Here is a 26,812-nt window from a genome sequence, read left to right on the forward strand (position 1 = left end):
AATTTCAACACGAATTATAAAATAAGACTTTTCAGTTTTTGAAATCTCATAAGAAATGAGCAGGCCCAGAATTTTCGTTACTAGACCAAATTTTCCTGAAAATGGGATCCGTATGTTACAAGAGAAGTAAGATTTTTTTAAATCGCTTTTATTATTTTCTGTTTTTATTATTTTCGTTATTATTTTTTGTTATTATCAGTATTTTCTTATTATGAAAGAAAAAAAAACTTTGTTAGTTAGGCTATGATTATAACCGCAATAAAATAGGTTATTATTATTAGCATTTATATGCAAAAATGTTATACGTCAGCTTTAAAGTAATGAACGGAATAAAATATATTGTAACGGATTCGGTGCGACTTCCACTTTCTTGAAATGAAAACACAGTTCTTGATAAAAACACAGGAAATTTATTTACACTATGTACAGGAAAGATCTTCAACAACTGCTAAATTATTCATCAGCAATTAAGCAATTATCACACAACACCGTAAACTCAACGTTTACACACGTATTTACTTCCAAATACGAAAACAACACAGCGAAATGCCTCGCTATAAACAGAGCAAAATACACACTCTCAGTTCGAAATCCTCAATCGAAACTCCCCGTTTATCCCTCGCTAACGGCTTTTATAAACATCCAAGAATTTTCTACAACATTCTTTCTGCTTCGAGAAATGCGTAGACCGTTATCAAATTTTATCAATGAAAATAAAAAGAATAGGGGGTTGTATACTTTAGCCATATGTTAAGGGGTTGTATATTCATTACGGGAAATTATTTACAGGTTACGTTACTACAATAATTACTATTTACAGAATTTGTAACAATATTTTCATTCGAGTGAAGCACGATAATTCAGAAATCCAATTTTTTTTTCAACGGTAATTTTTCGAAAAAAAGCCACAAAGTGAACCGTTCGTTTATTTTTCGCTAATGGTGGTGAAAAATAAAATAAAATGATGCCTTACTTTTACAATTTTATGAAGTACTAGCGGTACCCGCACGGCTTTGCCGTAGTTGAAAATTAAAAGGTTATTTGATTCGCCTGTATATTTACAAGTAATGGATGATGGATTACTCTCCAATATGCTATGCTAATTTGCTCGTCCATTTTATGTTAATTTACTCGCCCATGTTATGGTAATTCCGTCAATGGTGGCAAAAATAAAATCATAAAAAAAGAACAAAATCGAATTTTTAAAAAATCAAGGAGGTGGGGGGGGGGACCCAAAGGAGGGAACCCAGTAAGAATTTTTTTTTTTTTTTTTGATATTTTAATGCAAAAGTACAATTGTAGCTCGGAATTCAGCTATAAGTTTATTTATTTTTGGAAATTTAGCTTAAGATTATAACCAAGGGGGAAAAGTCATTCAAAAACGGCAAAACCCACGCGGTCTTCGCGGTTTTTGCATGATGCTATAACCAACTGAGATATACAGTGGCTCCCAAAAGTGTTCGTACACCTTGAAATTTTGTAGTAAAACCAAAATAACGCAAAACTGAATTCGAATATGAACTCCAATTTTTTTTCACACCATTCCTATGCCATTCTGAATAAAACCCAGTAGTTTTTTTTTTTTTTTAAATATTGCCACTTTTTTTTTTTTTTTTTTTGAAATATGTCAAAAAACAAAGAGACAGAGAAAAGAGACGCCACAAAAGTCATCGTACACTGAAATATTTTCGAATAAATTCATAATTAACATTATCATATGTGGTTTATTTTTTATTATTTTTGCATTGTAATGATACTATAAAGTCATTTGCTTTTAATTTTTTGTGTATTTATTCCCTAATATTCTGCTTATTATTTTTAAATGACAAGTATGCGTAGAAAGCAACAAACACGATTCGAAATTTGATTTTTTCCCCTCACAGTAGCCGTAAATTGGTTTGAAATGTCTCTAAATTGGTTAATTTATACCGTTCTATAGTGAAGTGCTTGATAAAATGCTTTAAAGACAAGAATCGGATCAAAAACAAGGTAAGAAAAAGTCAACTGGCAAAGTTAACAAAGCGTGATCGGAGGTTTACAGTTTAAAAAACCATGAAAAATACACATTTCAGAACTGAAAAAGTTTCTGCAGAATTGAATGAAACATTTTACGTTATATTTTTACTTAAAATTGTTCGCCAAGGTTTCTGATTATCTAGATTACATGGGACCTCTTCCCGCAGAAATTTTCTTGTTCGTGCAAAAAACAGTAAGCTTGCGCTTTCCGTCGTAAAATCAATCTTACTAATATTATATATGCGAAAGTTTGTCTGTATGGATGTATGGATGTATGGATGTATGGATGGATGTTTGTTCTCTTTCACGCAAAAACTACTGAACGGATTTTGATGAAACTGTACAATAATATAGCTTATGCATCAGAATAACACATAGGGTAGTTTTCGTCCCGTTATGGGGGGCAAAACCCCCTTAGGGGGGCAATAAAACACAATTTTCGTATAAATCATCTAATATTGGGATGAAAAAATACTTGCACATATTTACATTATATGTCCATCGAAAGCTCTGATTTTTCTGCTGAAGATGGCAACTGTTCGAAATTTCTAAGTAGAATAAAAAACGAGTTATGAGCTTTTTAGATCCATGTTCGAAGGCTTTCCTCAACTCAATACAGTATTTAGTGTATCATCTCAACTCCCTGTCGATAGCGACAATTGTTGTATTGTTGACTTTCTTTGCTTTTCGTGATTGTTCAAGGCTTTTCTCAAGTCAAATCTTGAAGTAAGATTTTTGCACAAGATTGGCAAATAATACATGATTTGGCTGATGATTTTCCATTTAAACGGAACTTTAATGTAATTAATGGTTTTTATTATTATTTATGCTGATTGAACACTTACTCATTATCCAAACAACCAGCAGATCGCCAAAATTTTTGCAGAAAGATTTCCGTAGCTGATGCATTTGGCAGTTTTTTCAACGTTGCTGTTTTTGAAGCCGAAGACTACGTCATAATGTTTCTCAGCTTTCAACATGTAAACAAAATATCGCCAATCAAAGAATTTTCAAAAGACCTTTTTTACTGTGTTAAATAATCCAGCAACTAAATTAGGCAAATCCATAAACAGCACAAAAACTTCCATTAATTTTCCTTTTTGCACAATTTCAAACAATCACCAAATTGTATTACTTATTTTGGTAACATTTCGGATGAAACTGTTGAGCGCCATTTTATGGTGACCAAAAATATCTCAGCATCTGGCGACGATATCTCTGTAACGAAAATTAATATCATATCGTTTTACAAAGTAAGGAAAGAATGGGGGAGCATCATCGAAGGTACCCCGAAACGACTTTCGCAAATTCGGTAAAATAGCACCAAGAGCCACAATGATTGAAATTTCCCGAAGTAACTAAAGCAAGTATAAGGGGATTACGAGCGCAGCTACTTTTTTTTAATCACTTCGTACTTCATTAGCCATACAGAGAAGGTTTTAGACTCCATGTTAAAAAAAAAGTATCAACAGATTAATCTTTTTAAATATGAGAAGATTAATTTCATGTTTTTTAAATTTGTATATGCTTAAATATAGTGCTTTCGTTTCTAAATCAATATTACTTTGTTCTTTATACTTATTGCTATTTTAGTTTTATGGGTAAGGAAGAAACTCGATTTTTAATCACGTCAAAAAAGATGTGTTTTAAATTCTTTCACTTAAAACAGAAAACAAAAGCAAGTAACGATTTTTTCTAATAATTATTACTGACCCAGGCAACGCCGGGTATTTTTGCTAGTGATAAATAAGCTCAAAACGTTTTGGATCAACGTCTTACTTATAGATGAAAATAAATTCAACATTTTGGGTTAAATTTTTGTATAATTGTAAATGGAAGAAACAAATGAGGAATTTAATCTTAAGAACTTAGTTGGATCAGTTAATCAGGACGATGAAGGTGTTCTTGTGTGAGGGTGCATCTCAGCATCAGGACTTGGAAATTTGGAATTTTTCGGTGAAATAATGAATTATGCTGTTCATTTAAATATTTTAAAAAACAATTTTAAACTATTAGCCCAAAATTTGGTAATCGGAAACAACTTTGTTTTTTATCAAGATAACGATAAGAAGCACACGTTCGCGTTTGGTGCCTTAAAATTTGTCCTTAAGCTTAGAAATATCTCCTCAATCGCCAGATTTAAACTTAACGGAACATATTTGGAGATATCTGGTGGCTAGATTTCGAAAATACACCATTGAAACGAAAAGCGAACTAGAAACTTAGACTAGTAGTGCGACTGAACACTTACTCAGAAATTGCACAAAAAAAAAGAAAGAAAAAACAATGAAATCTATTCCTAGACCTTTAAATCAGTTGTTGTTACTGCATGATATTCTACTAAATAATAACTTAGTAAAAAGTTAAATTATTTACTAATTTTTTGAAATTTTTTTCAAAGTGTACGAAGACTTTTGTGAGATAAAATTTGCGGCAATTTTTGGTTTTTGATTTTTAAAAAATTAAGTTTTAATGTTTTATTAAAAATTTTCATGTAGTTTTGTTAAAAATAGATCATAGATCTTACAATAAAATACCTATTCCGAAATATTAGTTCTAACCAATGGATAAGGGTCTTTTTCATTGAAAGTCGTAGGTGTACGAACACTTTTGGGAGCCACTGTAGAGTCATTCTCGTGAGGAACTGTTCTTTAAAACAATGCTTTACAAAAAAAAAGATAAACCGATTTTTTTTTTTTTTTTTGAAAAACCACACCAATGTGAGGTACAGATAATCAAGTAAAAACGTTATAAAAATACGGAATATTTTTTGAAGCGGAATGAAAAACAGATTAATATTTATATTATCAGCAGTATTTTTTTATGCCAATAATTAGTATCATTGGCATAAAAATTTAAAGAAAGGTAGAAATTCGGTTATACTTGTAACCGCAATAAAATATCAGATGAAATATCAAACTGCTCTCAAATATGTTTAAAGTTACAGAATCTTTGAAAACATTTGCAAGTTTTCAGTTTCAAACGTCTCGCCTAACACTTTACATGGTGATTTGAATTTGTCTGATAAGTATGTATATTCGGGAAAAAATAGTTTGCCCATGACACAATTACTGTACAATTTAAACTGACACAGTATAGTTGCAAACGTTTCAATGAAATTGGTATACACATATAATTATAAAGCGTTTTTCTTTAAAATATGGTGACTTAACCTTCATTTTTAAACCGTATTTATGTGTACTCCGGGCCTGTTTATATGTGCCCCCTATAGGGGCACATGTGAACAATTGCAATTTTTTTAAAAGATATTGTAAAGTAATAAAATAATATTTAAAAAAAAAATCTCAAAAAACTCCCTGACACCGAAAAAAAAGAAAAGAAAAAGACTATTTGCGGGGGGGGGGGACATTTTTTTGCGGTTGAGAAAATCTATACTAATAATATAAAGCTGAAGAGTTTGTTTGTTTGAACGCGCTAATCTCAGGAACTACTGGTTCGAACTGAAAATTTCTTTTTGTGTTGAATAGTCCGTTTATTGAGGAGGGCTATAGACTATTTTTTTAAAATCAGATTGATCGTAATATTTGTAACTACAAATTGAACGTTTAATTAATTGTTTAGTTCTATGAATTCCTAATAGATTGCGGGGTAAGTTAACTTATCGAGAGGGTGATGGCCGACAGTGTCGATAGCTGCGAGGAACCATGCCACGCGGCTCAGAATTTTCCCTCGGATATCCGCGGATACGGATACGGATATCCGAAACATCACTAGTCCAGCACCCCCAGACATATCGTTTCACTTAAGAGGACTTAGAGACCACGAGCATATTTAACGTCCCCAAGTCACCATTAATGAAGACGGTGGACCTGCGACCGTCTAGGTTCGAACCCGGAACCCTCCGTTCACAAGTCCGATGCCACGGCCCACCCCGAGGAATTGCAGGAGGAGACGAAGAGTGCCGCGAAATGTGCACGATATCAATGGATATAACATGACAGGGATAGAGTAGGGAGCTGCGAGAAAATGATATCAATGGATATCATTTTCTTAATGGATATTTGCATGATATCAATGGATATAACATGACAGAGATAGACTAGGGTGTTGTGAGGAAATGCTAATTATTAAAAGGGTGTCGCGAATCAAAAAGTTTGCGATGCATGGGTTAGTCCCATGGATATGTTATTTGTTTCATTTTCCCCCCCTAAGGTTCGACGTGGAGTTGTATCCCCATTCCGAAGCAGTGTCAAGGGACTACCTGTTGCAACACATCAAAGGGGCGAGTGCTTTGTTCTGCATCTCTACCGACAAGATTGACAAGACTGTGCTGGAGGCAGCAGGTAACGTGTCACTATATACAAATCCCATTAAAACGAACACCAATACAACGAAATATCCTTTTCAATGAAATAAATTTTTCAGGTCCCAATTAATTTCCATTACATTGTTTGAATTCTATTATAGGAAAAATTCTCGTTACAACGATCAAAATTTCCGTTCCCTTGAAGTTCGTTGTAAATGGTATTTCGCTACATACTATCTATAGCCTAAAAGCACACCCTAGTAGCAAAATAAGGCGTTTTTGTGACCCTCGTATGCTTTACAAGCAAAGTTGCTAATAGGTGACTGCAACTTACGAATCCCAGTTCGCGGTGACGTACTGTTTGACCACGGATTGTATGGAAAGGAGTGTTTAGGGATGTCAGCTTTTGCACACATATTTTAGCCTCTGAATTAAGCAGAGTCTCAAATTTTTACTTTTCCCCCTCATTCAGATAGACTCGTCTTAACTGGACGTTTGTCAATTCCATACAATCCGTGGTTAAACTGTATACAGAACACAGAACGACGACCTTGCAGTGACAACGTCTGACGACTCAATTGCAATGTTGGTGTATAAATACTGTTTTTAACGAAACCTCATTTAAAAAAATCACATGGGATTAGGTTTGAGGATCTGACTGGCCAACGCATAAACGGTAAATAATAATGACGTGCACGGCCAATCCATAGTTGCGGAACGTCAAAGGCGCTGCGAAGTGGGAAATATGGAGGTAAAAACACAGTCAGAAGTCTTGGTTGTAACATTGTTGTCAATCCTAATACAATAGTTAATACCCGTGTAAGGACTGTTGTAACCAAAAACCCCTTCAGGAAGGAATTTCTGGCTGCGCTGGTGCAGAACGTGCACATTTAAGTAGTTTCTCACGTTCAAAAAACTTTCAGTTTATCTTTTTCTTCCTGTGTTACTTATGTGTGTGCTAAGTGTAATAGTTTATGAAATATAAATTTTTAAAACCGGGATATTCTTTTATGATAAACCTGTACACGGGCTGCTAAAGAAGGAAATTAGCTTGTGTTCAAATGGAATTAGTGTTCACTGATGATCCAAGTTTCCCTATAAAAGCTCTTAAGTTTTTTTTTTTAATTTTTTTTTACAGGTTCACAGTTGAAAATAATAGCAACGTTATCCTTGGGATTTGAGCATATAGATGTTGTAGAATGCAAGAAGAGGTAAGCATTATTTTTTCTAAACCTTAATGGACATGACTTAGCAGGCATTATTTATATTAATGAACGTTATTTAGGAAAAGTAATAGTTCATTTGACTGGCGCAAACAACATTTCATAATTGATCTAAAAACTAGAAAAACTTTAAAAATTATTAAAAATGAAAAGTAACGAGTAAAAGGAAATTTCAAATGAATGAGAGAAAGTTCATGAAAAAATCATCATGAGTGAGAAAACTTTAATCACACGAGATCAAGGAATTCTTTGATCAATCATCAAGGAATTCTTTGATGATCAAGGAAAATTCTCAGCTTTGAGGAAAGCATGAAATGATGAGAGGATTTTATTCTGACCAGTAGAAAATTAATGATGAATCGAAAATTTCAATGACTAATAGGAAACTTCTTATTAATAATAGAAAATTTTATTCAAAGAGGGAAAAGTCTCATAGCTGAGGGAAAATGTATAGCTTTTCTAGCTTTTTCTTCATGACTAAGAGAAAATCATAATGAATGGAAAATTTTAACACACAACTTATTGGGGAATCCTAATAAAATTAAAATATAAAGGAACATAACTAACTCTACTAATATACTAATGAATACAGAATAATCAAAGTGACAAAAAAACAATAAAAGCTGGGGAAAACTTTATCGACCGAGGAGGAACCTAGGAAAGACTAGTAAAAAATTTTAACAGCTGAATGAAGACTATCTCAACTTGAGCTCAAGTTTTCTTGAGTTGCCCAAAAGTTTCATCGCTAAAATTAATCAAATAAAATTGCAATAACGGTAATCAAGACGAGTTTTTGTAGCTAATAGTGTCACCAGCAACTTTGATTTGCCTGTATCGAAACAATAGTGCTTTCCGAATGTCAATCAGCTTTTTTTGAAAGGTCGTAAGTATCAAATCACGAACTTTTCAAGAAATAATAATAATTAAAAAAAATAATGGTAATAACAAATATTAAAGAAAATTTTCATATTAAAGAACAGAAAACATAATGTTTGCTAGTCCATTGTGTCGCTGTGACACAACTAAAAACACAATTTCAACACAAATCAATGTGCCCGTTAAACAGTATAAAACCGCATCCAACTCATCTTAATATAAACTTATGCTCTTCTATTAAAAGTGATTCATGCATATGGTTAGGTCAAACGTAACATGGCAGCGTCGTTAATGATATGATTACGATCAGCACGGTCCTCAATGCTGCCAGGTTAGGTTTGCGCCAACTATTGTGAATTTTTGGTGTCAGTTTTCATAATTTTTTTTTAAATTTTTAAAATTTAAAAAAAAATTAAGTAAAATTGTGGCTTTGTTCGGTTCTCTTTTAGGAACATCGTCGTCTGCAACGCCCCTAATCCAATTTCAGTTTCATGTGTTGCTGAGTTTACAGTTGGTTTACTTTTGGCTGTATCCAGAAAAATAGTTGAGGCTTCCGGAGCCATTCAAAGGTAAGAATATGTATTGTATTTAAAAAGGACGAATACAAAGGAAGGCGATGGGAGCGATCGCCTCTCCCTTGAGGGACCTTACATCAGCAATTTTTCCGAATTTAAGTCCTAAAACTAAATTCTTAGCCATTGTTGATGACGTTAAGGAAAGGAATGGGGTTTGAATCTACCTCTCGGGAGGCTTTTCAGAAATGAAGATTCAAAGGGAATTTCAGACGACCTATCTCAGGGAGAGTTAGGGGGAAGAATGGGTTCAGTGACTTGCCTCCGGTAATTTTTCAAAACTGAAGTTCCAAAAAGACGACCTTCGATGATGTTAAGGCGATGGAGTTTCAAAATATTCCCTCAGAATTTATAACAATAAACGCACTTATTTGGCATTCACCACTTCTTGATTGAAAAAACTCGTGTCTTCAAATCAGAATTTTGTACTATTTCAGTCAAGCAAAAAAGTAAATAAAAAGAGTAACTTTGCAAATGAAGATTGCATTTCATTTCAGGGGAGAGTGGACCGAAACGTGGACTCCCGACTGGTACGTGGGAAGAGGTTTAACGAATGCGGTTGCTGGTATTGTCGGAATGGGAAGGATAGGTACTTTCTTTTCTCTTTGTTTTATACCCAAAAGTATAAAGTAAAATAACTCGAATTCTTTTATCGGACGTATTGTCGCTCATGTAATTGCGACTACAAAATTATGCAATCGCAGAAGCGGGACGTTTTCGATCATGGGGTCGTTTCCAAAATTTTAAAAGATTTTTTTTTTTAAAAAGAGCATGCTTAAAAACATAGGATCTGATCATTTTTTAAGTAATTTGTTTGTTTAATATTTTAAAAAAAAATACTGTTACGCGTTTGGTGCAACTTCACACTTTCTTTCAATGACGACACAGTTCTTGAGAAAAACACTGGAAATTTATTTACAACTATGTACAAGAAATATCGTTAACAACTGCTGAATTCACCAAGGCAAATATCAATTAACACCGTATACTCAACGAAGGCACACGTATTTACATTTAAATACGCAAAAACACAGCGAAATGCCTCACAATAAACAGAGCAACCCTCAGACGAATCTCAGACAGCTAAAAACATAACTGACCCTCCTTCAAATGCCACTCGGCTTTTTATACTGCTTTGGAAAGTTCGACAAATTCGAAATGCTTCTAGTATTTTCTTTTTATTCCATTCACAAATCTTATCATTCCGTACACTTTAGTCGAATGTTAGGGGGTTGTATGTACATTACAAGAAGCTATTTACAGGTTACGTTACTAAGATAATTTTAGATGCAAAATAATGGAACAAACGCCTAATTTAGCCAGATTACAACAAATTGATCACAAAAATATTTACTATTTACAGAATTTGTAACAATACTTAAATCGGAGCTCTTTCATTGTTTATGCTTCTGCCGATGACATCACAAATGATGAAATGCCTTTCAGTGTTGCCATTCACAGAACAAAATATTTAATTCGCATCTTTACTCACGTGTATTGACAACGATAGGGTTGATAGCAAGCGCAGAGCGCAATTTTAATTCGCTTCTTGATTATCATAACGTGGAAACGTGGTAGAAAGATGCGCCAAAGAGCTTCATTTGTGACGTCACCAAGACCACGTCTTGTTTTCAAAATCGAACATTAAAAAATAGCTATTGGGAAAATGAAAGTATTTTCTGGGGTATGTTTTTTTTTTTTTTTTTTGCTTATTCTATCAATTTCAGTGACAAAAAGTGACATGAAAGAATAAACGAAAATGAATAAACGAAATGAAATAAATCAGTGAGTGAATAAAACAGCGAATTAATAAGAAAATAAGTGAATGAATGAATAAATAAAGGGAATCATAAAATGAAGGAATATAAATGAATTAATTAATAAATGAATTCGTAAGTAATTTGATAAAAGACTGAATAAGTAAATGTAACTATTTCACTTTGCCCTGCATGGACTTGGACATGCCTAATTGAACAAAGCATTTGCGATACAAATAAGCTTAATATAAAGCAAATAAATACTACATTGAATATTAGTAGATGTCAATTAATATTTCAAACTTAATAACAAGAACTTTATCATGTAATAATACCAAAAATATTTCTTGACTTATAATAAAATATTACAAGATGCATATCTATTTTTGAAAATTGCTTGCATAATCATATTCTTTACTTTTCAGAGGAATTTTGTTCTTGACTAAAATAGACTACATGTGTTACTACATAGTTAAAATATTATTATATCGGTAGCGCTAAAAGCAGAGTAAATATTTCACCATTTCACTTTGCTCCGCTATTTCACTTTGTCCCACATTCCCCTACTTCGCTATGGCTAACTTATACTCGAGATTAGGAATACTATTTTGAACGCTTTAAAACCGTTAAAGTAATGCAAAGCATGTATCCTCAGAGTTGAAATACTGTTGTCAATAAAAATAAAATTCTATTTTAGGTAGAGCCATTTTCCAACGACTGCTGCCTTTTGGAGTTTCAAAGGTTCTCTATCACGATCTATTCCAGCCTATAGCTGAGGGTAAGTTGAAGTGAGGGGATTTTATCCCAGTTTTCATGAAATAAATTTCGTTTGAACGATGCACTGCATATTTAACACCGGTGTTGCATTTATTCTGTAACGACTCGAGTCAACCCCATAAGTTAACCCACATGGTTCACACCTATTCTAAATGACTGCTAAATATTTTTCCTTGCTCTTCAGAAACAATATAAAGTTTATAAAGTAAAATTTTAGTGGAGCCATCTATAAAATAACTGCATAATCAAAGTGGTGAATCGTCAACTACAGTAATACCAACACTTATTTACGATGGTTGGAGCTTTAATGGTGGAAACTTTTTATTTTCATTTAATACACAAGTGACAAATGCCATCACATTTTAGTCCTTCATTGTACTCACCAGCATTGTGTAATGCCCTTTCCGTTGATGTAGAAATCGTAGGAGTAAGAGAGCTGTAAAGCGCCTGCTCTGCTGATAGTTCGAATGGAGGTATCTACTGCAACAAGAATCACTAGAGCAGTCTGAAAGTGAATGTGATGGTTTCTTCATCTTTTTCCCTTTCAAATGTCAAGTCCATGTGGTCATAACGGCTTATGACCACGTGTCCCTTAAATGTGGTTATAAGCCCTTATAACTGTGGTCTTAAGGACTTATGACCACATGTGAACTCCATCTGGTCATAAGGGCTTATAACCACATGTCAAGTCCATTTGTTCATAAGAGCTTTTGACCACATGTCAAATCCATCTGGTCAGAAGGTCTTATGACCACATGTCATAAGCCTTTATGACCACAAGGGTTCAGGTCATATTTGGTTTATAAGATAGTCCATGTGGTCATAAGGGCTTATGAACACAGGACAAGCCCATGTCGTCATAAGCCCTTGTGATGACTTAGTTCCTAAGATGAAGAAATCACTTCATGGCATCAGATTCAGAGAACTGTTTCTGAGATTCTTGCTACAGTAGACCACTCCACTGGAACTATCAGCATATCAGGTGCTACTATTGCTGTCCTACTACTCCCGCGTCGTTGGACACTTGTTGTACACAAAGCTGGTGGGTAAGTTGAAGGATTGTAAAATGTGGTAGCATGCCTCACTTTTATACTAGATGTAAGTAAAAAAAAAAAAAACACTTGAATACAAATTTTTAATTATGATAGCAAGAACGGAACTAAAAGTACGCCTAACATTTGCTCTTCATTTTAATAATACAGCAGGGGTACCCATCAGGGGGTCATGGCGCAGACAGCCCCTTTGAAATGTTTAGGGAAGAAGGGCATTTTAAGGGGTATTTTCCTCTTTTTGGGGGAGAGGGGTCCTCGTGGTATGGGGGGGGGGTGCGCTCTTGCTCTTAGGGGGGCACCCCTGTATACAGTGCGATGTAAAAGTTTAGACAGCGAGCAATTTCTCACAGATTTCGAAAAGCATTTAATCAGTTTTCCTAAGACCGCTTCAGTCTAATGTGCTTTGCATACTATATTATATTTATAACTATGAAAAGTTGACTTGTGAAATGTGCATTTTACAAGTTATTACATGGTGACAAAAAATTAACATAGTCTCAAAAATTTAGACAAAAAAAAAATAAACAAAACAGTTTTAAAACCTGCTTGTGCATTCATTCTTCTTTATCCTTTCTTATATTATAAATGTGAAAAAGACTTCGTCTATATGTTTGTTTGTAATGTTTTCAAGCCTTAACTACACTACTGATCATCATGAAATGTTGTATAGTCGTTGTCAGGGGTGCAAAATAGAACATAGGTTACCTTTTATCCGGAAAAAAGAGATTTTCTTAAACGAGGCTTATCTTGATTTTTTTTAAGACCTATATTTGTGACGTGTTTCCGCCAAGACAAGAATTAATATTTTCTTTTTTTTTTTAATAAGGCTTATCTTGAGTTTTAAACAGTTATATTGCGGCGCATTTTCGCCAAGGCAGGTAAAAGATTGACCACGGAGAGATGGCGGATGACCTTGGAGCGAAAACATCATTTGTAATGGGTTGTTTGTTATTATTTTGTGATAAATAGGATCAGCGAGAAACCTCCCCTTACTCTTCGGCGCTTTCTAACTGGTTTTACCTGTTACAAATGACACAAATGATGTTTCGGCTTCAAGGTCAACCGCCATCTCTCAGTGGTCAAGCTTTAGTCATTTTGTCGCCCAAGTGATAAAATATGCTGAAAACAAATGAATATTCTTTTGGAATTTAATTCATGAGTATGGTACAAACTGTTTTGGGCTCTAAATGGATTTATGCAACAGATGCAATATAATTTTGGATTGAATTGCAGCTATTTTAGAAAATATAAATTGCCCTCAAAAAAAAAAAAAGTTGCATTGTTTGTTTGTCTATTAAAGTGAAAAAGCGTTCATAGAAACAAAGCATTGTTTTTGGCTGAAATGAAAGATGAGTCTGCTTATTTCGGGATTTCTTTTGTTTATAACCTTTATTATTCGGACTTTTGTTTATCCGTATTAGGTTTGGTCTCAGTTTGTCACCATAACCATAGTGTATACTGACTGTAGTTGCAACTATGATATCGTCAATTCGATACAACTTGCTGTCCCAAGTAGGACTCTTAGGAGTCATTCTTCTTTTAAAAATATTTTTACCAAACGGAACTATGTTGATAATTTTTGTCTTTTTAAATTTTACAAACTTTTTAACATTCATTGTCATGATTTAGATATTATTAACTTGTCATTTTACAATTTTAAATCTTTATGTTTTAGTATTTTAAATGTATAGTTTGCTTTAATTGCTTTTTCTATATTGTTGCCGCTGTAATTGGATTATTTCTGTAGTGTGCAATGCTTTTAATAAATAAATAAATAAATAAATAAATACTTACTGCTCCAACTCTCTCACATTAGTTCTTCAAAAGTCTTAGTGTTTCTCTATTCTTATTTATTTATTTTTTTCCTCTGCTACACACATTTTTTTCTTCTTCTCTCAGCCGAGGAGGCTGGAGCTGTCTGTGTCCCCCTCGACGTATTGTTGAAGGAGTCGGACTACGTGATCGCCACCTGCAACCTGACGGATCAAAGCAGAGGCATGTTCGACAAAAAAGCATTCTCACTCATGAAAAGCAGCGCTGTCTTCATCAACACCAGCCGGTTGGTCGAGTTTTTATTCAGATTTTTTTTTTATTTGGAGAATCTCATTTGCTGTTAAACCAGAAGCAGGTCTCTGCAAAAGAATCGGAGATCCACTTCACACTCTAAGGTCCCCTCTTACCTGCCACTTTTTGTAGTTTAGCTGGTTGGGTGGGGCCCTGAAGAAAGCTTTCCTGGGTGCAGCACCCCCAGAGGTATTGAGCACTTGGAGAACTTTGTGACCACAACATATTTAACGTACCCTAGTCATAACAAACACGGAGGATCGGCTATGATCGAACTCAGGACCCCATGGTTACGAGTCCGACGCCGCACAGTGCGGCGAAAACGCCAAAAAACGCTTTAAAATGTTTTTAAACTTCACTTGCTTACACAGGCATGTTAATATGGAGATTTTTCTATTTGTTTGGACTCAGTGTCCAAAGTCCGCAGGTTTACGCTGCTAATTCTTTTTCAGGGTCTTTCTACAGACCATTTATGACTAATTAATATTAATTTCTAAGAGGACATAAGAGGAAATTTTTTTTGTAGTGTTTTGAAAAACATAACCTTGAATTCCCAAGTTTTCGGTGCTGATCAAAACTGATTTTTGTTTTGAGAATTCGATTACTCATTTTTTTCGTCCTATTACTATCGTTGGACACGAGAGAAATTAAACATTCCCGCCTTTAATAAGGAAAAACAAATATAAACTGCTGAAAAGCAATTTTTGTAAATTCCCGCACTCATAGTTCTTCAACTTTCTAAAGGATCCCTTCAGCTTTGTAGTGAACGAAGGGCTCTAAAATTCCAATTCTGATTGCCTAAGAGGTAGGCCTGTGCAAGCTTATTTATCCTCAATTGGATTAATATGGAAAAAAAAACATTTATAAGTGCTTTTTGGCGTTTTCGCCCCACTGTGCGCCCTACAGATCAGGCCACCACAACCCTGATCAGAGATGCAGGGTCGTGGTTCACCCTTGCTGCGTTGTATCCCCTCGCCTAGTTTTGAACTAGATACGAAACGACTATACGATTCAACTAGATTAAAAGTAAAAATGTCCTTGAGAACTAGACAGTCATTTATCCTATTTTACCCGATGATCATTTCTTAGGAGATATACAGTGAAAATCCCTTACAACGAACTTGGAGGGGCCGCAAATTTAGTTCGTTTTATCAGGGTTTTCGTTGTAACGGAATTCAAGCAGAGTAATGAAACTTAAATCGGAATTGAAACTTTTGTGTCGAAACGGATATTTTGTTGTATTGGTATCCGTTGCAACCTAAGTTCACAGTATAAGAAACACGCCACACGAGTCATTAGATGGCAAGAGCGCAAACAAACATTTGTCGAATTCATATTCACAGGGTGTCACAAGATTGACGGATGCATTTTAAGACATCCTACTTACCAAGCGGTTAGTTGAATCAACTTTTCGAAAACGCCGCCTGTCACGTAGTTGACTGGCGTTGTTCAATGTCTTCCCGCAAGGCAACCGGGTTGAATCAATTTTTCTTCCAATACAGTACACTCCCAATACAGTACCCGATTATCCGGGAGCTTCTCTAAAGCGAGATGATGTGTGCATCGCATGACTTCCTTTTTCACCAACTTAATGTTATTTCCCCATTATTGGCAATTTTAATGTGATTCAATAGTTTATTCTCTAAATATCACCAACAGTGGCTAAATTGAAACCAGATTTAAAAAAAAAAAAACCGCCAAAATTTGTCGCCAAGTTCGCGACAAAACTTGGCGACCAAAAGACTGGCGATATATCGCCAAGTGTCCGCCAAATTGTAACACCATTTGAGTTTGCATCGAAATTAACAATGATTTCCCCCAAAAAAGGGGCAAAAGCCCCCTTTAGAAACACCCAACAGCAACCAAAAGGAGAGTTGCACAACTAGACCCCACTAGGAGTCTACGTACCAAATTTCAACTTTCTAGGACATACCGTTCTTGAGTTATACGACATACAAACGCACATACACATATCCGCACATACATACATACGTACATACAGACGTCACGAGAAAATTCGTTGTAATTAACTCGGGAATCGTCATTATGGTTATTTCGCGTTACGTTCTTAGGCACTTATCCACGTGTGATTGAGTCGAAAAAAATTCAATATTCATTCGGGGGTGAGTAAAATGGAAATAAAGGTCGAACAGTTATTTTTTAATTAATTTTTTAAAATGTCCGATTCTTCAAACAAGGCGTGGTCTTGATGACGTCACAAATGATGCACTGTGGTGCATCTTTCTACTGCATTTCCACGTTATGATAATGAAGAAGCGAATTACAATTGCGCTCTACGCTTGCTATCAACCCTATCGTTGCCAATACACGTGAGTAAAGATGCGAATTAAATATTTTGGACCGTGAATGGCAACACTGAACGGCATTTCATCATTTGTGATGTCATCGGCAGAAGCGTTAAACGATGAAAGAAGCACCGATTTAAGTAATTTTTTTAAACTATTAAACTTAAAGAAATTAGTTAAAAAATGGTCAGATTCTATGTTTTTATCCATGCTCTTTCAGAAAAAAAAAATACTTTTAAAATTTTGGAAACGACCCCATTGAGGCAGTTAGAAGCAAAGGGATGTAACGGACAAAATTACATATATCGAGATAACCAGTCCAAATGGTAGATGAAACTCTCCTTTGTAATGGGTGCAAACTCTGACAGGTACTGCTATACAGCATGATTTATAAGACTCTTCGAATGGGAGAAAGAGATCTGGGCTTTCAGGGTCCCTTTATCTTGTCTCATTTAAGAAATTTTATGTTTACTAAATTATTAAGTTGAAAACTTAAAAATTTGTTCATCACGGTCACAAGTTAAGCTTGTGCCATATAAGTGTTTGCTTCAGAAAAGACAAATCATTATGATATTTGGTAGTTAATAATTTCGAAATTGTGTAAATTTAATATTTAAACAGTTTAAATTATCTTCGAGAAGTGATGCAACTTTAGCTCTGATTGGCTGGATAGAGAATCCTGGGAAGCGCTCTCATTGGCTGTTCGTTGACTGGTGCAAGCCACTTTTCGAGTATCGTAATTAATTAATTAATTTTAAGTTGTGATTACATTTTTTATTTTTGGTTTTTGAAAGTCACCCGTAAGAGGAAATAGACAAAGGTAATAAAGATTGATGAGGAACTTGGGAATTTTTCAAAAAATGTTCAATGGAAGTCTACTTAGAACTTATCTTTAAACGCGTTTTGCTCAAAACTTGAAAATGTCTACTTATATTCTTTTGCTTCTCACTGCCTCAATTATCGAAATATCCTATCAAACGCAAAATCAGAGAGCGAAATTTCAAAAGTCTTTCTTATTTCAATTACAAAATTTTGTTTGTCAACAAATAGAAGATAGCAAGAAATAAAAATTTATTGATATTTTCCAGATCATTTGCTAACAATTATGTCTGGTGGCAGCCTTTCTCGAGCAGACCATTTTAATGTGATTTATCTTTCACGTTATTATATTGATTGAACTTCTTTTATTCGAGCAAATGATGGTTGAAAATCAACAACCCCGCCCCCCTTTCCCCCTCCTGGAGCGATTAACACCAAAATTGAATCAGTGCCTGTTTTCGTGAAGGTTCTCTTTAATTCCAAATTTCTTCCAAAACATAACATTACTTTTTGAGACATAGCACTCACAATGAGCAGGAAAGAACTTTTGATTGCGCAACCCCTTTTTGAGAAATTGACGCTAAGTCAAATCAGCTCTGGTACTCTCGAGGGGTCAACCTATGAGTTAATTTTTGATTGATTCCGTTCATTACTTCTCAATATATAGCAGATACGAGTAACAAGAAAAACGCTTGATTGCTCAACTCCCGTTTGATTTATCGGCACCAAAATGAAATCAGCATTTGTACCATCTAGGGTCAACACATGGGTCAAATTTTGTGTGATTCCGCCAGTCGCTTTCCGAGATACAGCAGGCATGCATAACGGGAAAAACGTTCGATTGCCCCCCCCCCCCCCAACACGCACCACCGGGGGAATTGGCGCTAAAACTAATGGTCATCAACTCACAGTTTTTGCTCTAAAAAGGCCACACACACACACACACACACAAAAAAAAAAAAAAAAAAGAAAAGAAAGAATTTTCAACAAGAGACAGGTCAGACACAAGCAGACACACAGACATACAATTTTTAAAAATGGTCAAAATGGACTTAACACACCTAAAAGCGTTCAAATCCGTCAAAAATTTATAAAAAGTCCATCAATTTATTTAAACATTTGTGTATTTTCTTTGAACTAGAGGAGGTGTCGTCGACCAAGAAGCCTTAATAGAAGCTTTAAGAGAAAAGCGCATTAAAGCCGCTGGCATTGATGTTATGTATCCTGAACCCTTGCCACGGGATCATGAATTGATGACGTTACCCAATATTGGTAAGTGAAGGGGCAAACACATCTAAGTCTCAGAACTTTTATGCGAAAGCTGTCTTATTTTTCTGCCTTGTTCTCCTTTTTAGTGTTGTCGATTCCTGTTCGTATTTTTTGTGAAAATTAGATCCTTTTACAGATACAGTGGCCGCCGCTTATATGAATCACGTTTGTTCCAAACAGTTTTGATTCCATAAAGCGGCTGATTCAATAAAGCGGATAATTTAATAAAGCTGGATTTTGTTCTGTTTTTGGCAATTTGATTCATCAAAGTGGCTGATTCAATTAACCGGCGTCCACTGTATACCCAACATATAGAGTTCCATACATAAACTAGTATGTTGTAGCCCCATCACGAAACTGTCTTCTAAATCTATATTGTAACGGATTCGGTGCGACTTCCACTTTCTTGAAAATGAAGACACAGTTCTTGATAAAAAAAACACAGGAAATTTATTTACACTATGTACAGGAAAGATCTTCAACAACTGCTAAATTATTCATCAGCAATTAAGCAATTATCACACAACACCGTAAACTCAACGTTTACACACGTATTTACTTCCAAATACGAAAACAACACAGCGAAATGCCTCGCTATAAACAGAGCAAAATGCTCTCCGTTCGAAATCTCAAACGAAACTCCCCGTTTATCCATCGCTAACGGCTTTTATAAACATCCAAGAATTTTCTACAACATTCTTTCAGCTTCGAGAAATGCGTAGACCGTTATCAAACTTTATCAATGAAAATAAAAAGAATAGGGGTTGTATACTTTAGCCATATGTTAAGGGGTTGTATATTCATTACGGGAAACTATTTACAGGTTACGTTCCTACAATAATTACTATTTACAAGATTTGTAACAATATTATGAATTCTTGGATCTGACGTAGTTTTAACTAGACCGCATTGTTTTGTGATCAGATGTAATTGCTTACTGCGAATGCTTTACTCTAGGTGCAAGCTCTAATAGACCAGTGCCAATAGCTTTGAAAATGGTAAAAAGTCGAAAAAATTTAGAACAGGATAAAACCAGCTAGAAAGGTAAGAAAATCTAATAACATTAATAGGAAAAATAAATTACGGGTGAGCTGAGTTCGGGAAGGGGGGTGTAGGGGGGTTTAAGGGGGGGAATGGTTTATCACGATTTCCGGAAAAACTAAGAGTCCTATTGAAAAAAACTAAATTGCAAAGTTGTTGGTAATAAAAAGATCTACAACTTTTGCATTTGCACTTTTTTTCTATAACCTCAAAATATATGCAAAAAATTCAAAAAACCGACTTTTTGGTTTTTTATTTTTATCTCCCACAAAAAAAAATTTTTTTTCACTAAATTTAATGAAAAGTTACCTTATTATGTCCCAAATACACTCTATTTTTTTGGATTTAAAATATTTATTTTTTCTCCTTATTTTGACTCAGTAGTAAAAAATCATCAGAATTTTCAATCAAACAATCTCACGTCAAAATATCTGATTTTTTTAAAAAATCGGAGCAAGTTTTTTTTGTTGGAATCTCTACTTTTTGATGGTATAAAAAACAATATACAATACTATAGAAATTTTTCGCAAAAAATGAAGAAAATCAAAAAACTCGAATTTGAAAAAAAAAAAAAAAGTCATAACTATGTAAAAATTTTAAGCTCCTTATTAAAATGTACACTTTAATTACTCGAAAAAGGAAATTTTCCATGTTACATTGACACAAACTGAAAATAAAAATGTATTAAAATAATTAAAAATCAAGCTACAGCATGCACTTGTTTTATACCCTTCTCATCCACCATTAGACGGTGACTGCAGTGCCCCCTATAGTTTTTGGAGTTACGAATAGCAAGCTACACTGTAGGATGGGATAAATGAGTAATTTCCGCAATTTCGAACTGTGTAACCTTGAATATTATGAAAAATAATCAGTTTTCCAATTGTGTTTGCTCTTAATTATTGTGTTTGCTGTTAATTTAATAAATAGCTTAAAATTTTACATAGTGATGATTTTTTTTTTCAAATTCGAGTTTTTTTGATTTTCTTCATTTTTTGCGAAAAGTTTCCATAGTATTGTATATTGTTTTTTATACCATCAAAAAGTAGAGATTCCAACAAAAAAAACTTGCTCCGATTTTTAAAAAAAATCAGATATTTTGACGTGAGAATTTTTGATTGAAAATTCTGATGCTTTTTTACTTCTGAACCAAAATAAGGAGAAAAAATAAATATTTTAAATCCAAAAAAATTACAGTGTATTTGGGACATAATAAGGTAACTTTTCATTAAATTTAGTGAAACAAAAAATTTTTTTTGTGGGAGATAAAAATAAAAAACCAAAAAGTCGTTTTTATGAATTTTTCGCATATATTTTGAGGTTATAGAAAGAAAGTGCAAATGCAAAAGTTGTAGATCTTTTTATTACCAACAACTTTGCAATTTAGTTTTTTTCGATAGGACTCTTAGTTTTTCCGGAAATCGTGATAAACCGTTTTCCCCCCCCTTAAACCCCCCTACACCCCCCTTCCCGAACTCAGCTCGCCCGTAATTTATTTTTCCTATTAATGTTATTAGATTTTCTTACCTTTCGAACTGGTTTTATCCTGTTCTAAATTTTTTTGGTCTCAAACATTATTGGCACTGGCCTATAAACTTGAAAACGATTTTTATTATTTCGACTTGTGGAAATTCGCAGTTTCGTGATTCTCGCACTTTCTTCCCCCCCCCCCCAAAAAAAAAATAAAAAAAAATAAAATAAAGAATTTAAAAAAAAATTAAAAATAAATAAAAATAAATAAATAAATAAATGAAAAATAATAAAATAAATAATTAAATCTTTCTTTCTTTCTTTTTTTTTTTTTTTTTTTTGAAATTTTGTAACACTTCCTTACTTTACTCCCAAATAGTCATCCTTTCTAAATGAACCCTTTTTAACAAGTCACAAATTCATGCTACCTTAATCTGACGCACTTCAATACTTAAAACGATCTTTAAAAAAAAAAAAAAAATACTCTCATGAGCTGTCCTATACATTCCTTCAGAACATTGCTAATAAAAAATATTTTCTCAATTTTTCAGCAAATATTAATAACATTTCGGATAATGTTTCGAATGATGAATCACGTAAATAAAAACAATTACGTATCACGGACAGTCTATGGCTATGCGATCAACAGGGCTATGTTTTACGCAAAGAGGCACCTGGAATGGTTATAATTCTAATGGTAAACAGTGTATGGTTTTAATTTCTATTTTACTAAGTCTCAGAACCGAGTTTTGAGAAACTGCGATAAAAGGAAATTAGTATCGGAACTGGAAAAGAGGAAAACAAAAGCTAAAGCTGGAGCTAAAATTCCTGGGAGAGAGGACAATACTCCCGTTTGTGAAAGATTTAGAAAAAAAATCTGTAAATTAGTTGATTTTAATTTGATAGTTAGTTGATTGAATTAAAATCCGTTTTCAAAAACTAAAATAGGATCACAAGAAGTTTAAAAGAGATGGGGTCGTAAATCCCGCCTCGCCCCTTGTCGGGTATGTCTTATTGGGGGGGGGGGGGGGAACAGGGTGAATTTAGAAGTTACAGAACGATACAAAAGCTATAAATAAAATACGTCAAGGCTCTTTCTTTTTGTATAACTACGAAAATACCGCGGCACACCGGATTCCTTGTCGCGGCGCACAGGTGTGCCGCGGTACACCGGTTGTGAAGCCCTGGCGTAGATGAAGATAGCGAAGACAATGTGAAAGCCAAATGAAGCGAATACTCGTTAGTCTCAACTCGAGATCTTTATTCAGAACCACGAATGAACGTTACATCTCCTTATATACAACTTGAGAAAGTGCTCGAACTTTCCAGACTTGGAAAGATACAGAAATTAATAGAAGATTCGAGAAAATACGGGAAACAGTAGAAACGAAATTTTAGTAAAATTCACTTTGTCCTAGTCGGGATTTGAACCCGGGTTGCTCGTGTGGGAGACGAGAATTCTACCACTGAGCCACCGTTATCCACGGATGAAAAGAGCGAACTTCGCTACAATATGATTTTAATCATTTAATAGGGAAATTTACTGTTTTTTGCCCATAACTTTTTATCTAAAGAACAAATATGGTCAAACAAAGTAATGGAACCTAAGTTGAGCCATCCCCTATCCATTAAAAAAAGAATCATCAAAATCGGTTCACTAGGTGAGACGCTATGAGTGGACAAGAAAAAAAAAAAAAAAAACATACATACGGTATGAACTGATAACCGCCTCCTTTTTGAAGTCTGTTAAAAAATTAAAAATGGTCGAGCGCACTCATCCGTTGAATCTGTATGGAATGACCCTATATTGAATTCAAATATATTTGCATTTTTCCCCAGATAACAAAAGGAAACATGGAAAAGGAAGGAAAATTACAACCGAAAAATCGCTATCATCATTACTGTATGTTTATTTCAACGATACGATGATTCCATCTATGTTTTTGGCACCGATTTCGGACTATTTTGCTCCATTCATTCTGCATACCAGATGGAAATCGATCAGTTGTTTTGGAAGTTTCTTGAACATAGTTTTCGATTCGAGACGTTGGTCACATGGATTAACTTTGCGCACCGTTGGTCATTAATTTTTCCTACCAGAGTTCCTGATTTTCATAGAAATATTTTCTAATAGATGGCGCCAATGCCGTAAATTAAAAAAAAAATAATAATAAAAATTCGCATCACAATTTTTCGAATTGCTTAATGAATAAAATAATCTTCGGCATTTCCAAAACGTCCACCGTCAATTCATCTCAACGATCTTAATCGGAGGCCAAAGTGAGAGTTTTTTTTCAGAAAATTTCCTTTAACTAAAGCCAGGGTTCATGGGACTAAAAAAAAATTGACGCATTCGAATGCAGCCATGAAAATGCTTCCAGAGTTGCTTTGAAATCTTAAGCGTTTTCCGGTAATAATATTTCGAAAATCATTCAGTTAACGGACATGCAAATGCCGCCGATGTTGGACATTTTGAAATTTTGTAACGTTATTTCATTCAATGAAAATTTCGAAAAACGTGTCGTAAGTTTCAATTATTTTCCTAGCTTTATGGACTTTGTATCTGCATCGCCATCTCTTGGAAAATTTGTTAACTAGAATCAGGCGTTAAGGGTGGAAGAATTATTGCCCTCTCACGTAAATTTTCCACAATAATTATTTTCTTAACCTTCACCGTTTTCCTGTAAAATTTTTTAAATAAACCATCGGTCTATTCAATAAGTTACCGCCCTATAGCCAGGGCTAAGGCAGAAATACATGAAATACACCGCCAGCTCATTCAATTCCAACCGAGGGTTGCAGTTTCGTGCTTATTAGCACTCATCAGCCCGGCATAGGAAGTGACCGAATTGGAGGTGGAAAACCTCTTAAGGAAATCAAGAGTGCCAAACAAACTGGTATCTAATACAGAATTAGCACTAAAACCTGACGAGTGACCGAAGCGATGGTTCGGTTCAACTCGAAGATTGAAGATGTTTGAACCGAGAGAGAGAGAGAGAGAGAGAGAGAACCATCGCTTCGGTCACTCATCTGGTCAGTGCCAATTCTGTATTAGCTACCAGTTTGTTTGGCACTCTTGACTTCCTTAAGAGGTTTTCCACCTCCAGTTCGGTGACTTCCTATGCCGGGCTGATGAGTGCTAATAAGCACGAAACTGCAGCCCTCGGCTGGAATTGACTGAGCTGGCGGTGTACTTTATGTAGGCTATCTATACATGGTAATAATTCGGAAAACAATGCTACTCAGTGGCCACTCAACGAAGGCGTTGTTATGACACGATTCAAATGAAATTGTTAATTGGTAATATCTAAATTTCAAAATTTTCTAATGGGGTCGTTTTCGAAATTTTAAAAGTTTTTTTATTTTTATTTTTCATAAAGAACGTGCTTAAAAACATGGGATTTAACTATTTTTAAAAGAATTTGTCAAAGTTTTATATATTTTAACAATTATTTTAATCGGTGCAATTCAATTTCATTTTTCACGCTTCTGCACATGACGTCACAAGTGATGAAATGCCATTCACTAATGCCATTAGCGCAATATTTAATTCGCTTCTTGATTATCATATCGTGGAAACACAGTAGCCATTCAGCGAGCCAGGGGAGATGCGCCAAAGTTCATCACTTGTGGCGTCACAAAAAGCAAGCCTTGTTTGAAAAATTTGACATTAAAAAAAACGTATTTTTCCGTTAGCCGGGTGGAAGCGAAAATCGTCAATTGATTACGCCCAGCGATAATTCGCCAAATGATTCGCGAAGCGAATATGCCCAAGAAGGGTTATAAGAAAATTGGCGGATTTCTATATCAATTTGGCGAATAATCGCTTGGCGTAAACAATAGGGAAGTTGCAACCTATTAAATGTTCATATTTTGGCTATTGGATATTGTTAATGGACCCTCAAAACTAAAAAATTCACCATCGCCGAATTTTAAAACATCGTGGTTGATTTTTAATGAATTTTTAAAAACCCACGCGCAAAAGTGCGCTCTTCTGAAACGTCACGAGCCTACGTTAAGCATTGGTTTCCTAGAAGCGAACACGTTAGCGTCGGCGTCGTTCCTCGCCGAGGCGAAAACTTGATTCTTCTGCTCATGCGCGCCCGAGTCAATTCGGCGTTCTGAGTGGTCACGTCGGAATCCACTTGACTTTGATTTCAGCGTTACGTCGATGAATCGGCGATTCGCTTCTAGGAAACCAAGGCTTTACAGGGCGCGAATGGGCAGCCTTCCGCCGAAGATCCCTTGTTTTCGCTAGGAATATTTTGAGCGCGCTGATATTTTTATTTTTTAGAAATTCAATAATCCTTTTGAACACACTATGGAGACCGGATTCGTTAAAGCACAATCTAAATAATCTTCCCCATGTAACATCAATGAGGATATTCGAATATTTCCGAGAGGATGAGAGGTTAAGTTCCAGAAACGCGAGGAGTTAAATGCAAGGAGGTAGCCTTTTACGTTTCGTCTTCGAAGTCGAATGCGTGAACTTCTGCTTCTCCCCTACGGGAAGGCGCATGACGTCACTTCCTATGCCATCTGACGTCACAGGCGCTTGAACTTAAAAAAATTAATTAAAAAAAAAACTACTTATCGTATCGCAAAATTTTTTTCACCTATGATGTTCATACATGTTACTCTATCATATAAAAATAAAATTGAAAAATCGAAAACTTCCCTATTGGCGATTTTCGCTTATGCCCGGCTAACAGAAAAGTACCAATAATAACAATAATAATTTTTTTTTTCCTTATTCAATCTTTATTCTTTTTTTTTTTTTTTTGCTTATTATCTATTTTTTTTTTTTTTTTTTTTGCTATTTCTATCTTTATTTTGCTTCTTTCAGTGCCTGAAAGTAGCACTTTTGACTGATGGAAACAACCCCATTGTTACTTTCTCCGCTCTTAGCTTCGAATATTTCTCATAGATGGCAGTGATCTCTGTACAATTTTGAACTCGATCAGTTCTATGTTAAAAGCGATAAGCATTTAGTAATTTAGTATCACAGGGGCGTGGAATAAAAGCAAATAAGAGCTTATGTTTTCTTGAGCATTATAGTTAACGTTTCGTTCCAGTTGTGACTCCGCACATAGCAGCGGCAGAAGAAACCGCGATGAAGCGGCTGAGCTCCCTGACGGCAGAAAATATCATCGAAGTGCTGGAAGGCCGCCAAGCTTTGACTCCGGTTTACTGAGAGATAAGCACCAGACCGAAATTCCTGAAACACTTATCCTCTTCAAGCTCACACAAGTGTTTACCGCTCGCAAATAAAGTTCTGATAATTCTGTAGTGTATATTGATCA

At 34.8% G+C, this 26,812-nt stretch overlaps 1 protein-coding gene across 1 annotated transcript; it reads left to right on the plus strand.

Annotated features, from left to right (window-relative positions):
• On the plus strand, nt 1-26,812 carry LOC129230033 (glyoxylate reductase/hydroxypyruvate reductase-like). Its single transcript, XM_054864416.1, has 9 exons — nt 1-126; nt 6,190-6,320; nt 7,422-7,494; nt 8,832-8,951; nt 9,452-9,543; nt 11,409-11,489; nt 14,440-14,599; nt 18,871-19,001; nt 26,585-26,812. Exons 1-9 carry the CDS (start codon nt 56-58, stop codon nt 26,701-26,703), a joined length of 978 nt encoding a protein of 325 aa, XP_054720391.1. The 5' UTR covers nt 1-55; the 3' UTR covers nt 26,704-26,812.

This window comes from Uloborus diversus, chromosome 9 (assembly GCF_026930045.1).
Source record: "Uloborus diversus isolate 005 chromosome 9, Udiv.v.3.1, whole genome shotgun sequence".
Lineage (NCBI taxonomy): Eukaryota > Metazoa > Arthropoda > Arachnida > Araneae > Uloboridae > Uloborus > Uloborus diversus.